General features: G+C 44.0%; 1 protein-coding gene across 6 annotated transcripts in view; it reads left to right on the top strand.

The window, feature by feature from the left end:
* Window positions 1-13,854, top strand: part of RAPH1 (Ras association (RalGDS/AF-6) and pleckstrin homology domains 1) — a 509,976-nt gene extending 496,122 nt beyond the window's left edge. For 4 of the 6 annotated variants that reach the window (XM_069615546.1, XM_069615548.1, XM_069615547.1 and 1 more), the window contains one exon: window positions 10,973-13,854. In XM_069615546.1, coding sequence (XP_069471647.1) covers window positions 10,973-13,000 — 2,028 coding nt within the window. In that variant the 3' untranslated portion in view covers window positions 13,001-13,854. Of the gene's footprint in view, window positions 1-4,531; window positions 4,602-10,972 lie in introns of all 6 variants that reach the window. The other 2 variants (XM_069615550.1, XM_069615549.1) reach the window with 1 other exon arrangement.
* The last annotated feature ends 1,524 nt before the right edge of the window (window positions 13,855-15,378 follow it).

Raw genomic sequence — 15,378 nt, 5'->3', positions numbered from 1 at the left:
CCTCGCAGGGATCCATTCTCCTCTCCACTTCCTTTTAGCGCATTGCCTGTTCGGTGTATGTACATGTTGCATTCGTAGTGGTACATGGCTCACATTTCCATCACATTTGTTCACATGTGCACCCAAATCCATTGAGGGGAATTTCCAGTAACGTCAATCAAGAGAAGGTCTATCTGTGCATTTGCTCAAGTTGAGCTAACAACATTCCTGCGCCATCCATCCAAAACATCCAAGTACAACTATAGTTTCACTGCCTCCTTAGATTGTTTAGTGAAGACACTTTACCAAGTTATCTTCAAGTGTGTCTTGGAACATGTAAGGCACAGGCCGTAGGACATCTCAGGCATGTCGCGTAGGTAAGACGCGACATGCCTGAGATGTCCAAAGCACTCCCAACGACGTTATTTGATCATCACAGACCATAATGGTGGGGACCTTGAATGGAAGTAGTGGTCAAATAGGTTTATCCTCAACAGGAGAAGGCACTTTAAGACCTAGCCCTTTCAACTACCTACATTGTGCAACAAAAGAAAATCCAATTCAAATTGAGAGCTTTTAACAAAGTATATCTCCAGAGCAACCAGTCACACATTAGATCATTGCAGTGCTATGATGTTGGATACATAACATATTTAATCGTGACTGTGGTTAAATAAGCTAACATGGGCTAACACTACAGATTTACGTACGTCGCCACAGGAGAAACCAGGTTCAAACAACAGAACTGGCTGTACTTTAAGAGTCTAACAGAGGCTCCCTCTTCTGCTGAAAAAGGTTTCCTATACCATCTGATTTCGGGGTCATTGCCATATTCAAAGCAGGATTTTCATTTGAGGGGTAATGTATGCATATCACTGATTGACACTTAGACCTAAAAATCTATTTGTTTCCATCCTTTCCATAAGACCTCCAAACCAGGGATCTGTAACCTGCTGCTCTCAATATGTTTGGTGCTACAACTCCCATAATCCCTTGCTATTGAGTATGGTGCTAGTGCCAATTGGAGTTGTAGTCCAAAACATCTGGAGAGCGAAAGGTTGCAGACCCCTGTACTAAGCCCTCACTCTTGAAATATAAGGCTATGGTCTCAGTCCCCTTCTATGGTCTGTCCCCTTCATGATCAACCAGACCCATGCGGCTCCGCCCACCTCCCTCGGAAGTAGGAACATTGAGTCTACGTCACATCCTGTACTGCTGTACTTGGAGATCTCTGGGCTCATTTGGTGAGGAGAGATCATTCCCGTAAGAGGCTATCCTAACAGAACGTAAAGGTTCCACTTAGACTGACGTGTGGAAAGTCCACTTTATGACCTTCGTAAGTAAGATATAAGTCTACACCTTGGTCAAAGTGCTCCCTTCTTTTATTTACTTATAGCAGTTCTGGCCTCCAGCCTTGACAGTTCAGTTCTTTGCTTCTGATTGACTTCTTTAGTCCATCCCGTTTGGGTGGTGTCCGGCCTTCTCATAGTCCCTCTCTGGGACCCCAGGCCCTTGCATTATCCTTGTGATGCATTGATGCTTCTCGTTGTGGCAAAAACGTGAACTGGCTATTTCTTTGCAGTATCCAGCTGCGTCTCGATGTTCTCAGAAACCAACAGATAGCAAGTTTTCACTGCATAAAACACCAAAGCAAATAAGCAATTGCATGTATATTCAGACACACAAGCCACAATTGGTATTGTTGAATATATAAAGGACATAACTTGTTACCGAAAAACCATACAAGGTTATCACAGTAAACCATATTTTCAAAACAACCCAGTGTGGGGGGGTGGAGAGGGGCATCAGGCTGGGCTATTCACACCCAGGTCACAGGAGGGAGGGTGCAGCTTTAATAATCATGTTGGAATTCCAATTCCACTGGCTTATTCTCACGTGGAAGGTATGCCACTTTACAAGCCTTCGATTGATGTTCATATTTTGCTTTTGGCCAATAGGTGTCGATTTTGCAGCACCTTATGGCACAGAAACTATTGGTAGAGAGTATTAGATGATACATTTTTATATCAGACACCCTTCAAGTCTAAGTTCTCGCTGTTCCAAACGGAAGTCACCCAGAAGCTCGGCGATTGCCCATCGTGACCACTTTACTTCATGTTTCTTCTATCCATGGGTTCCTTAATTTTGGGAGCCGAATTAAATGCCTTCAGTCTTTACTTCCTATCGGAAGTCATCTGTTTGAATCCTTTCCAGTCTTCAGATAGCATTGAGGCAGTAACAGGCCTACCAATCTGTTTGACCACTGATGGCATCATCCTACGGTGAAACGTGGTGTGGGCACTCCCTCACCACCATCCTAGTTGATTGATTTGGGTAGGGTTGAGGCCCGGCAGGACTTAATTTACCTTTGGACTGAAAGAACTATGAGGTTTATGACGATATGGCCTTGCCTCCACCACCACCTGAACTTTGTTTCCTGAAATAAAACGTAGGGTGATTGATGTACCAAAGGAATATGGTGTGAGGTGATGCAACTTTAAATTGTTAGCAAACAACATGTTGAGGTATCTCTCTCAGACCAAGATCTTCAAGCGTGTGTGTGTGTTTTCACTCTAAAACGCAACCCTCTTCAGACCTTGAACCCAAACTGTCTGATTCTGTGTAGCACCGAAGGCATGATCCTGAGGACGACCTATGCTCATTTTGAAGCCATGTGAAGGCTAGTGGTGTTGCCTTCAGGTGCAAATCTCATCTACCTACTTCTCAAGACTAATCCAATGTGGGTAATGCATCATTTGTCCATTTGAAAAAGCTGAAGGGCTTATCAATGTAGAATGTGGTGCTAACATGCCCTTTGGCTTGAACACCTAAAGCAATTGAGCTTCTTACCCTCCTCATTTAGGGCTTTGGAATGAAGTTCAGAGGCTGCAGTAAGACTGGACAAATGAGAGTTTAGTCATTCCTCTCTTGCCAAATTGGCTACTCCAACCACACTGGAAACCAATCTCCTGCTTGTGACTCTTTGATAGACGGGATAATGAAAGCGATGTTGTGTTCAAAATAGGAGATCCAAAAGATGATTCCCTGTCTGCCACAACAACCACCAATGACGCTCTCGCATATTGAGGGTATTGCCCCTTTAGCAAGAGGCTATTCGGTTCTAGGGGGTGGCAACTGAAATTCAACAGAGGGCATTACCACAAGTCACATTGGCACGCTTGTTGCAGCTGTTTTCAGTAACTTGAGCCCTGGTGGCAGAATGTAATCTGAGCTATAAACGCTTGGCGTAGGTTTAATAGTAGCAGACTCCAATCTGAGCACTACAGACTGGCCTCTCAAGAGAGCTGTGTTTCTTTTTATGGGGAGTCCACTTGATAAGAGCTCAGACTAGCAATCGATTATGCCTCAATCCATGCCTTGAGGTGATCCAGAGTCAAGTCATTCTCTTTAAACACTGGCAAAGGTCCTACAGCAATAGTTTTTCTTTTAATCTGTGCTTTGCCTAAGCTGAAAAGTGTTGAGAAGTTAAAATGTTTTAGTCGAAGTGCTCATGGATGGGCAACCCAACATTTCCTGCTGAGAATCAACAAGAGGAAGGAAATCGGTATAGATATTAGACAATTTGATGTCAAAAACCACTAGAATGCTTTGGAGAAAGTGTAAGATAACCAATTAGCTGAGCAATTTAGAAGCTGTAATTAGCAGGATCCGTGGGAAGGGCAGTAAACCCAAAGACAATGTATCAAACATGTTCTAAAAAGCCTAAAGTGTTAGAGAAGAAAATGGCACCACAGAGCAGATGTGGTTTGTGGTCAACTTTAACCAAGGGGGACAGATGAAATTGAAGCATTGCAGTACCCCGCATGATGGCATGAGCACCAGTGTGGGTAATGTGGTGGGTCTATATGTTACTACATTTATTTGCAATAGGTGCCTGGAATTCTATGTTTCTGCCCTAAGGGCAGTATTTTAGGGCAGTATTTTCAGAATGCTGTTTTTTATGGCATGTGTTGGAGGAGAGATGCTTTCAATGCGTGTCTTTTATTCATTACCTGAATTATCTGGGACTGCGGTTGAATGACCGGGGCAATGCTTCTCACTGCAGTATCTCTGTGCTCAAATTTGCGATGCTACACATCTGGGTGTTACTACACACCAGGAAGCTGCGTAGTGTAGGCAAACCACTTGTTTTGACTTATTGGCAGTGTTCTTAATCAAGCCCAAACCACGTAAACGCTGCAATAATTTCCACACATTACCAAAGAACATGTTCAATTGCAGTGCCCTGGTGATGTGTATAGTTTGCTTTAGCTGTAAGACCACAAAGCCAAAAGGACCAACCATATAACTGCTCAATGCCCAACCTTCACACATGGCCTTTAAATGCTTACAGTATAGACAACAATGCACATGTTCTTGGCATATTTGGTTTCGTTGCACACATTCAGGTTATCGTATTAATAAGGTACAATGAGACGTGTCTAAAATGTGTAAGGCTACCTTGCAGTGTTGGACAAACACACATTGCTCTCTTGTCGCCCTCTTTGTGTCTGACACTGCTTGTATTTCTCCTGTTGCCTCACTGTCTCAGGTACCAAAAGCGAAGCCCGCCACCGATAAGGCCTGCAAGCCCATGGCGCTTTGTACGGGGCAGAACTAAGGTCAGGGGTCATTCAAAAACACGTTAACCTGGGTGGGTGATTGCCGTAACCGGAATCCTACAGACTAACCTTCTGAAGACCTCCTAATCATTGTTTTCTCAATTTGCTGATTTGATCCTAAGTTTTTGTCTGATAACCTCACTGTCTTAATTGAAGGTTTAGGTTTTTCCTACCCTACACCACCACCACCACCTCTGCGCTCCTACCTTTCTATATAAACCCATCGCTATTACCCACACCAGCTACTAACTCCACCATTTTACATGCCAATTTGGCAAACACTCCTATATTCCCATAAGACAATGCATGGCTCTTGTTAAAGCCAGTTCCCAGAGATTTCCACCAACTTACTGGTTGCTGTGCTGGCGAAGGGCAATACAGTATTCTGCCCAATGGTATCCCAATTGTGATGGGAATGAATACTGCAGGAATTTAAAAAGAGAAGGTTTTTCTGGGTAGACGTCCTGGTTTACAAGTAAAATAGCTTTCTATACATGTACAGGAATGGTGGCTTGTGTAGGTAAGACAGGAAATGAGGTATAGGACTTGGAAAGGAATGTCAATTATGAGAAGACTGGAAATGAAGTTGACTTGGAGTATCCTGTTGCCCTCAGTTACCGCAGTCTCTGGGACCGCTCGGTTCATGAAAACAGCCTAATAATTGTGTTGCTTGTGTCTAAGCATGGCTAGTCAAATGACCCCCATGCAAGGGGTAACATTTTCTGACCTCAGCCTGCGTCTTTTTAAAACAAACCTGCTGTTTCAATTTTTGGGGTTTGTTTACAAACTCAAAAAGCACCTCTTGTGCAGGATTGAGATGGACTCATTTTTTCCCTCCTTTTCTGATTTTAGTACAGAAACCAGTCCATCACTACACTCTTTAAAAACATATGTTTAGAAACTGTAAGTGAAGATATTTCTAAATACTAGCTTTTAAAACTAGACTCCTGGTCCAAGTCCATTAAATTTACATTCTTGGGAAAGCCTAGAGAGTGACCGCTTTATTTAATGACCATAGAAAAGGAGGTGGAGCTTGTGTGTGGTCAGGGAAGAGTTTTGGGTGGCTTCTTTCTACAGGAGGTGTATTTCAGATTGTAAAAAAAACCTGAAAATGGCATAAGAGTGCCTTCATTTTAAAATCAATGTGAAGGCTGCAGCCTCCAGCTCACAGTCATCACTCTTAGTTTTTTAAGTTGTGTAGGTGGTAAAATGTCCTTTGCTTCCCTAGACTGTGGTCTTTGATACTTCAAGGCCACCTTCCAGCAAAATCAACCTTGCCTTTTATGTTCTTTGAGATAGGATGCAGAGCAATACTATTTGAGTTAGGCTCAATCTGTAGCATGTTTGTGATAGAGTGAAACATGATATGACTTTCAAAATTGTTCCACATTTGAATTCACTCAGACCTAAAACAATGGCATAGATGGGTTTACTTTATGGAGCACTAAACCCTGGGTTCCAAACGCTAGAACATGTATTACCATTTCCCAACTTACTGGTACTGAATCCACACTATTTCATTCCATCATCGCAAAGTTATCTATGCAAATACACGTTATTTTTAATTTGCTGTGCACCTTAAAATTTTTGTAAAAATAAAAAAAATAAAAACTTAGGCCGCATGATTAAAAATTAATTATATTAATTATTTTCTGTTTCTTTGAGGGTAAACAGAGGTTGTCATGCTGTTTTTCTAATTTTAGATTGTAAGGAAGGCATGAGGGTAGCCAAAAACATTAAAACTATTTTTTCTGCCATCTATAACATTTAAAATAAATCTTAAAATGTACCATACTTTAACAAATGTTCCTTACCCCCCACCCGAACACCCATTTAATTCCCCTAAAACACTATTGGACTGAATTGGGGGCAGGGAGGCAAAGCTGCTGTTCCATCCTTTTTCGCATCCTTCCTGTCTCTGCTGTTTTCATTTTGGTCCATTCTTGCCTTTTCTCCCTCGTTTCGTTCCTTGTGTCACACTAGTTATTGCATGTCACACTCGTTCCTTGTGCACACCGTGCAACCTTTGTACATCCTTTAATGTGTTTGTATTGTTTTAGAGAAGTTGATTTCACTGTAATGCACATGTGCTCTTAACATGTTTTTCCTTTTTATTATTTTTGGTGTCGATGATGAAGGGTAAGCTATTGGCAGCGCTTAAAACAGGAGCCCGCTGTTCAGCCATGAGCTACTATGGAGCATGGGAAGAGGTAGTGACCGGTGCCTCACTTTAGATCTTCGCCTCACTCTTGCGCAACTCCCAGTTTGAAGCCTTGTAATGCTGTGCCTTATGGATTAGAACATGGTGTCCTTGGTCCTAAATGATGATGAAATGCCCACCAAAATGTTTAGATCCAGACCTTTTATAAGATCCTTACTGGAAGCCCTCTTCCAGTTTTACCATATGTTATCACATCCCGTACATTAGCATTATATAGGGAAATCTAATCCTCTCACTTGGCCAGTTATCGGTGTTGTGCCTCCAAGATCAATGAACCAAAAGATCAGAAACAGGAGCAAAGTGGGGCAAAAACATATTCTCATAAAAGAAGATGGGAAATGAGACTAGTCAGGTCTTTTGTACCGGAAATAAGAACACGTTGAGTCCTAAAGCGGGTGGCCTGCAGCAGTCCGGGGAGTTGGCACCCATCTGCAACTTTGCCAGCTGTGCCACTGTTCACAGAGTTTGTGGTAAAACTGAAGGTGCATCTGTGCTAGTGTGAGGCCCCTATCTCCCTGAATGTGGTTAGTCTGGCTGAAAAGGGCCTCCCTCTTGCTTCAGACCTGTAGGAACCAGCTTCTTATCCCAAACACAGAAGGCTGCATGCGGTTCTCTGAGCACCATCTCAAGAGGAGTCTGGTTCAGATGTTTGAGGCTGTTCCTCCTCAAGAGGTTTATGATCTGCAGGCCTCAAATCATGCTTCACCTCCAAATGAGTAGCTGTACCTCATCTTTGTTCTAGGGGAAAACTAGAGGAAGTAGTCATCAGTGTGTACGGTTTCAGTATATGTAGCTACTCCGTAAAACCCTCCCTCCTTCCTCTGTTCTACTTGTTTTACTGATGGAGATTGAAGAGAAGTTGCAAGTTCAGTGGTTGCGAAATAGTTTCAACAGACAAAACCATGGCCTACATCAGCTTGCCTGCACCCCTACTTGTGACCTGATAGGCCATAAAACCAAACTTTCTGAATAGAGTCATGATCCCCAAGACTTCCATTGCAGCTTTCTAATTAAAAGCTGTGATTTCCTCTCCAGAGAAACTTGACCTTTTGGTCTTCATGCCAAGGTACAAAGTATGGAAGCTGAAAATGTTCTTCCTCACAGTGTAGTTTCTTTTTTCGGTGCATAATGATGTTCATATAAGACACTGGGATAGTTCAATTTAGCAAAAAAGGGATGAGCTTCAAATCCAATAAGTTGATCAAGGTCAAGATCCCTATAGGAAAGCCTTAAAGTTCAATTGTTAAGGAGGATCCAGTAATCCCTCCCATACGTCCTACAATGCCACTCCTAAACTGAGATGGATGGGCCAGTTTTGTTTCCCTGCTTGTTGTCCTCGGCAACGCGGCGATACTGCCCCTACCCCAGGAAAGGAAGGCTCCCCTGCAGGGACATTGGTTAGTGTTTTGTTCACTTTCTTACCCTAAGGGAATGTTTCTTGGTGCCCTAGCTAGGTCAAATGAACTTGTCTGAGGACCACAAAGGAGCAGTGGAAGCAGCCAGGGTGTCTTTAATGGCGTTCTCGGGTGATATAGAAGACTTATTCCCATGTAATATAATGATGTTCTTTCATTCGCTCCTTACTTTGTAGGGGCTGCTATCTAAGTGGAATTGTGCCAGGCTTATGTATCTGCTATTGGTGCTTAAAGATGCATCATTGAGGAGACATGTTCTTTAGCAAATGTTCTTCTACTGTGTGGCTTCCCCATTCGAGGAATAGCTTTTCTCAGTTGGAGGTATACGTTGGTTTGACCACAATGGCAACATTACCACATAAATCTGCAGCCACCAGTGGTGTCCTCAAGCTGCTGAATACTGCGTTTTAGGTCCAGCTCTTTCAACATTAGAGCTATGCAAAGATTTCTGAAGGGGCATGATCTTACTTCACCCTTCATCTTAAATATACCTTGGATGTTCCTCTGGATTTCCAAAGCAGCAAAGATTACTCAATTTGGACAACCAGGAACTCTGGACGCTTTCATGGTCATACAGAAGGGCCAAGGGGCTTGTTGCAGATGGAGGTAAACACGTCCACGCTCAAGTCTCCTGCAGATCAAAACGCGAATCCATACATGTGGGGCTCTTTCCAGACATCTAACATTTGCCACTCTACCAGCCGAGGAGGTTTCCGTTAGAGGCAGGTCATCTGATCAGGACAACCTGTGTTCTACCCAGCGTGCATTTTGCAACACTACCATAGATGCCAGCAACATATCTGATGTTCGCTGGCTGGCGCTACTGCCACTGTCTGGCCCACATCCTACTAATGGCCTGGTTTAATGGTGTGGAGGAAATTATCATAACAAGCAGTGCTATCAGGATCGTATGGGATGTTTACAACATGGGCAGGAACATAGAAAGTACCGCATGTGGTAAATATGGGGGAATTTACCACATGCAGTAGATCCCAAATTATATCTCAAAATAGGAACAATTCAAAATACCACTGTTTTACCTTTACCTCTTTACACAAAATGAGGGCCATGCGCGTACTTGTTCTTCGGTTATCTTTAGTCTCTCATGTATGGCCCCTTGCACTGCTGGTGTGCGGCTAATAAATAATGAGAATTGCAAGGGATGCAAATGGTAGCATTGCAGATAGCTGAGGAAAGCGTGCCTATGCATTTGGCTTCACTATATGTTACTTGGGCATATTTTCTAGCTCCAGGCTGCAGTTATTTCCCTGCTCTGGATGGAAAGCACTTTGGGGCACAGAGGTTATTACACCAGTCAGTCACTTTTCTCTTTCCCAAGCTTACTCAATGCTTTAGGTCAGAGATCACCTGCCCTGCCCAGCTTTACTCACATAATGGACATTTGTCCATCTGTTGGATTAATATCATAGATTCACTTCCACAGCCATCATGTTTTTATAATTGGGTCTTCAGGTTGTTTTTGGAGGACCACTCATCTAGCCTTTGAGTTGCTAAGTACAGTTTCTAGACAACGACTTGTCATTGCAGCTCATCAACTCTTAGGTTATCTGAAGCAGTGTATTGTAGCGAATGTATGTAGGTCACTCTGTGTCATTGTCTTCAACTTTGCTTCGGCTACTGTGAGACACACAATGTAGACATGTTTATGGTGTTTAAGAGTTTACTCACGAGCATCAATTTGTTGGCTGTAGTGCCCCTGGTATTTCAGCTTTTTTTCTGATCCGCTTATACGTGGGTTTCCTAGTCCACAATATGACACTAAGGAATTTCTGTTAGCCAGCGTTTGAGAACATAGTTCCTTACCAAGTATCTTCTTCCAATAGTAACACGTCTTGGTGTATTAGGTACAAAGACTTGTACAGCATAACAATTATTCAACAACCTAGCAGATCATCTTAGAATCTGGCACTGGCATACAGAATGTAGAAGCAGGGGCTGTGGTACCTCCATCACCTCTCACCCCCAGCCTGGATGCATTTGTTGCTGATTCAAGGAGCCATTATGGAGTCTGCACAGTCCATGGGGCTGTGGGCAGATGCTTAGTCTAGGCTTGTTTTGCACCCAGCCCTATTGGTTGGTTACAAGTAGATACATAATTTCCTGAGATGAGATGTTGCTAAGCACCAACATCATTGAATCCGTCGGTATATTTTGTAAAACCTGATTGAGATAATAAACACAAAATAAAGGTTTACTAACCCGTAAGCTCTTCCTCTGGATCCATTTGGGGAATGCAGTGAATGGATGACTGTTGATGAGCTGGGACAAAAAAAAGTGTGTCGCGGAATCCAGAATTTGGAGGAAAAGCCTATCTGGATTGGCTTTGGACAGACACTTAGAGGGCAAGATGCAGGACACACATCACATCCTTCATGCAAAGTTATTCATAGAAGTATATAGAATGTCTGGGGCCATTGCTATTAAAATGGCCTGTCAGTGGTTGGTGTGTCAGAGAAGCTCCTTATTACCATTTTCTTTGCTGGCTGAATAGATGAGCTCTTTTTTTCTGTGCTGCCAATATGGTGTCTGGAACAAAATGCACACTCCTCTAATATACATAATCAGCTTCTTTAAATCTCCCAGTTAGTCTCCACATCCTTATGTACCCCATGATTTCCCCCCTACATACTGATGTGTTGCTTTTATTTTGCTTCTTACTTTTTCAGCTACTCTGTTTGTAATAACTGTTTTTGTTTACTCCATCTCCCCTTTAGGCTCGAATGGAGTCTGTGAATCGCTCTTTCATTTCATCGATGCCACCTCTATCTCCTCAGGTTCGAGCCATTAATCCACAGACTGCATCCCAGCCCTCTCCGCCTGCTCCTCCTCCACCACCCCCGCCTCCGCCTCCACCCCCACCCCCTCCTCCTCCACTTCCTAGTCAGTGCACAACACCTTCAGTTTCCACACCGACTATATTTGCGAAATATAGTACTATAACTAGGCTGCAGAATGCCTCCCAGTATAGTGGGCATCATTTTAAATCTGCATCTCTTAACCAGCACATTCAACCAGTTCAACCACAAGGGAAACCTCAAATGATGGTGACTCCTAATGGGGGAATTCCTCCTCCTCCACCTCCACCACCGCCACCACCTCCCCCACCAGGCTCAGCTATGGCATTGCTGTTGAGGCCTCCTCCCGGCACCCAATCTCTACCACAATTTACACCACCACCACCTCTAAAGATCCAGCACATTCAGCTTAGTAATGGTTTTCAATCTGCACCCGCTCCCCCGCCGCCGCCACCACCACCACCAACACCACCACCACCTCCTCCTCCTCCTCCTCCACCGGCTGTCTCTTCCCAAGCCCCTCCTAAGCCCATTATGGCTGCTCCCCCACCTACTATTCCCAAGACTGTATCACCAGCCCCGAATCTTTCATTATCTGGAATCAAAAAGCAAGGCAGTTTTACAGCTTGTGATATTCCACCACCCCCTCCAGTCCCTCCAGGTCCGACACCACCACCAACCTTACCGAAGCAGAGCTTCTCAACCAAACCACCCCCATCCCCACAATCCTCTGTACCATCCATTGTAAAACAGATTGCCAGTCAGTTTCCACCTGCCACTGATCTTCAGCCCCCCAAAGCATCCCCTGCTGGCTTGGCTCCTCCTTCCCCACCAGCTGTGAAAGCCAAACCAAAGTGGCAGCCCAGTGCAGTTCCATCTCCTGATTTTCCACCCCCACCACCGGAGAGCTGCTTAACATTCCCCCCACCACCTCCCCCTCCCCCCCCACCACCACCGCCACCACCTTCACCGCCGCCACCACCACCGCTTCCTGCAACTTTTGGAGTCCCACCAGCTCCCCCTATTCCAGATAAAATGGGGTCTCCTGTGAAAAAGAACAGCAAAACATCCAGCCCTGGAGGAAAGAAGCCACCGCCGACACCTCAACGAAATTCCAGCATCAAATCGAATAGCTCTGCCGAGTACTACGAATCTAAGAGGCAGTCTGTGGACAGCCTAGTAAGCAAGTTTGTGCAACCATCGGAACCTTCAGGATCTCCATCAAAGGAGTCACCTCCTCCTCCTGCAGCACCCCCAAAGCCTGCAAAGCTTAATCTTTCTGGTGTAAATTTACCTCTGGTTTTTCAACAAGGAAGCATTCCAGCAAAAACGCCAACCATGGGAACTTCTGGAAACATGCATGTTGTAGAGTTTCCCTCTCCTCCCTCTGATTCTGACTTTCCTCCACCTCCCCCAGAACTAGAACTGCTTCCTCCTCCCCCACCTCCAATCGATGGAACAGCTGCATTTACTGGCAATACCTCTCCAAAAGTTGCTGTTGTTAACCCCCAGCCGCAGACGTGGTCTAAATCATCAGTGAAAAAAGCGCCTCCGCCAACACGACCCAAGCGAAATGACAGCACCCGGGCAGTGGCGGCAGCAGAAACCATGGACCCACAGTTGCCCACCAGTCCTCAAGTCCCCACTTCACCTAAGCCCAGCCTCACAGTTCAGCCTGGATTTCTGGCTGACCTGAACAGGACTCTCCAGCGTAAGTCTGTCACTCGGCATAGCTCTCTATCTTCTACCCGCCTGTCCAGATCGGAGCCCACAGCCACAATGGACGATATGGCCTTGCCTCCGCCACCACCTGAACTGCTTAGTGATCAGCAAAAAGCTAGCTGTTATGGAGGCAGTCATATATCTGGCTATGCAACTTTACGCAGGGGTCCACCTCCTGCTCCTCCAAAAAGGGACCAGAACACCAAGCTCTCTAGTGACTGGTAATCATTGTATGAGGAACTCTGTACACACAATGAACTTTTCACTCAGTCCTATGACTGCCCATCTAATGAACTGTATGTTTATTGGGCTTCTTGTAAGATAACATGTGAACGAACATGGTTTGCTGGTTAGCCAATGTTATTGTATAAGTTCTGCCCGTACCTGGTCCACAAGGCTGGGTCTTCCCAAAGGAGGGTTTGGGGAGGATTTGAGGTAAGCTTCCATCTTGGAATTTCTGTCTTTTATCCTTCATACGGATAGGACCAAAATCTTGTTTCTTATATTTTCTGCATTTATGAAAATATATTTTGTAGAGTATGTTGGTGTGGGACATGTCTGTGCATGTGTTACAAATGTAAGTATATAATACGTTGTGATATACAATATACATATAACATAAATATATAAAGTAACCAGAATGCTTTTGTACAGATTAGCTCATTTGTTTCCAGATAATCTAGCATTACCATTTCAAGAACGCGAGGGTCTACCGGTTAACAGATGTGGCTTTAGCTTGAAATATATTTAAGGGGGGGGGATCATTTATTTATTAATAATACTTCAATTCCAACTAAACAGTTTTTAACCTTGAGCTGCACATTGTAACTCATTACTGGGTTCAGTGCCAGAACCGTGTGCTTGGATTTGGCCAGAAAGTGCAAAGCATAGGCTTACTGTACGCAAGCATTCTGGTATCCACACTACTGAAATGGAGTATCTTTTGGAAGAGTTCAACTAAAAATCCCAATGCAAGGTGAACATTCCTGATGGATCCAGCTTTAAGGGGACGGTGGCTAGTGAGGTCTTCGCTGACGGGTGGAATTCATGCATCCTAATAAAACCCATAATGTATTGTACTTTTTTCGATACTTTGTAGTTACGCGAGTGAATGTTCATGTGCCTTATTCTTTATTCAAAGAGGGATGTTCATGGCAAGACTGCTTCTCCCACTCTATACCTTTAGACCACAACAATGCTAAATTCTACTTGGTTGTGGTACCAAAGAATCACTTTGGTAAGTAAAGTTTCATATGGGATAGACTGGATCACTGCTCTGCCAAAATGCTGGGGCATCATAGAGATGTTGCGGGTGTTAAATTTATAATGAACTGCATGTCTTGTCAGCGTTTGTGTCCATTGAGCTTCAGAATGGTGGAAAGGGTTTACTCAATGTGAGTACCTGTTATGAAATTGAAATGTGGTGATTTTCGTTCAACCAACCAATTCGCATTTTAAAGAGCTTGTTACTTGGATCCCTATGACACTATCAATACATCATTTCCTCTTTTGCAGACTCACCCTCAAGATGAAGGACTTTTAACCCAATGTATTGCAGGAGTAGTACCTAGCACCAATATTGTAGAAATGACTGTGCAATATACATTATATGTGTACAAAAACACCCTCTCCTGCCCCCCCCGCCCCATTCCAGGAGATAAATGCTGTTCCCAGTACTGCACCCAAGATGTTTTTCTCAATCTCGTAAAGAGATGATGGAGCATAGGGGCAGTTTTCTGGGATGGAGCCATTCTGGTTCCTAAAAACAGCAGGTCCCCATTGATCCCAGAACCCTCCTGAAGTGACAGTTCTGGTTATACCATGGAAACCCAGACTGAAAACTGATATGCTGCACGCTCCTTGTGGTTGGAGCACCCATGTTGCCTTGGTAACTAGAATGCCACCTTGTCCCCAAGCATCTTCAGCAGCTGTCATGCAGTGCCTTGAAACACTCGTACGCCTTGACAAAAATGTACATTGACACATATGACACCTGTGGAAAAAAAGCTCCATGTCAGTTATGCATTTTGTGTGTTTCATATATCCTGTTATTAAGTCCTTAATTATTATTTAGAGGAATCGCTGGGAATAAAGGCGATGGGGGGGTGAGAGGGGGTTTGGGAGCCAATCTAGTAGTCCAAGGAGAGACACTTAGTTGACATTTGATGGAACAGAAACCTAGAGCAAATGCCAACAAACCTCATGTATGGGATCTAGGAAGAACGAAATAAACTATTTCTAAGAGGGCCTCTCTAAATTCAATTTCCCAGTGTTGAAATCACTCCTCAGAAATAGGGAGGAGATTGGCCGGCTCATAATATAGTCCTGGTCTGATTCTGTATTTCTTTGTCATCAGTGTGCATCATCGCTACTGCAGGATGAAGGCAAGATACTCTGCGTATCTTGCTACTCCTAGACCATTGAGACCCATCTGGCACAACCATACTTGTGTTTGTTGTTGAAGCGTAATGTGATAAAAAATGGGAAAATCAGTGGTTATTTGTAATCCTACATCTCGCCCTCTCTCTCCATTCACGTGGTGCAACCTGGCAGCCAAGCCTTGTTACCGGAGCATGATTTGGCCGGCTGACAAAAAAATAAAC

Source organism: Ambystoma mexicanum, chromosome 9 (genome assembly GCF_040938575.1).
Source record: "Ambystoma mexicanum isolate Mex_15411 chromosome 9, UKY_AmexF1_1, whole genome shotgun sequence".
In the NCBI taxonomy this organism is placed as follows: domain Eukaryota; kingdom Metazoa; phylum Chordata; class Amphibia; order Caudata; family Ambystomatidae; genus Ambystoma; species Ambystoma mexicanum.
The sequence above is the reverse complement of the archived record's forward strand: the minus strand, read 5'-3'. Positions and strand labels throughout refer to the sequence as shown.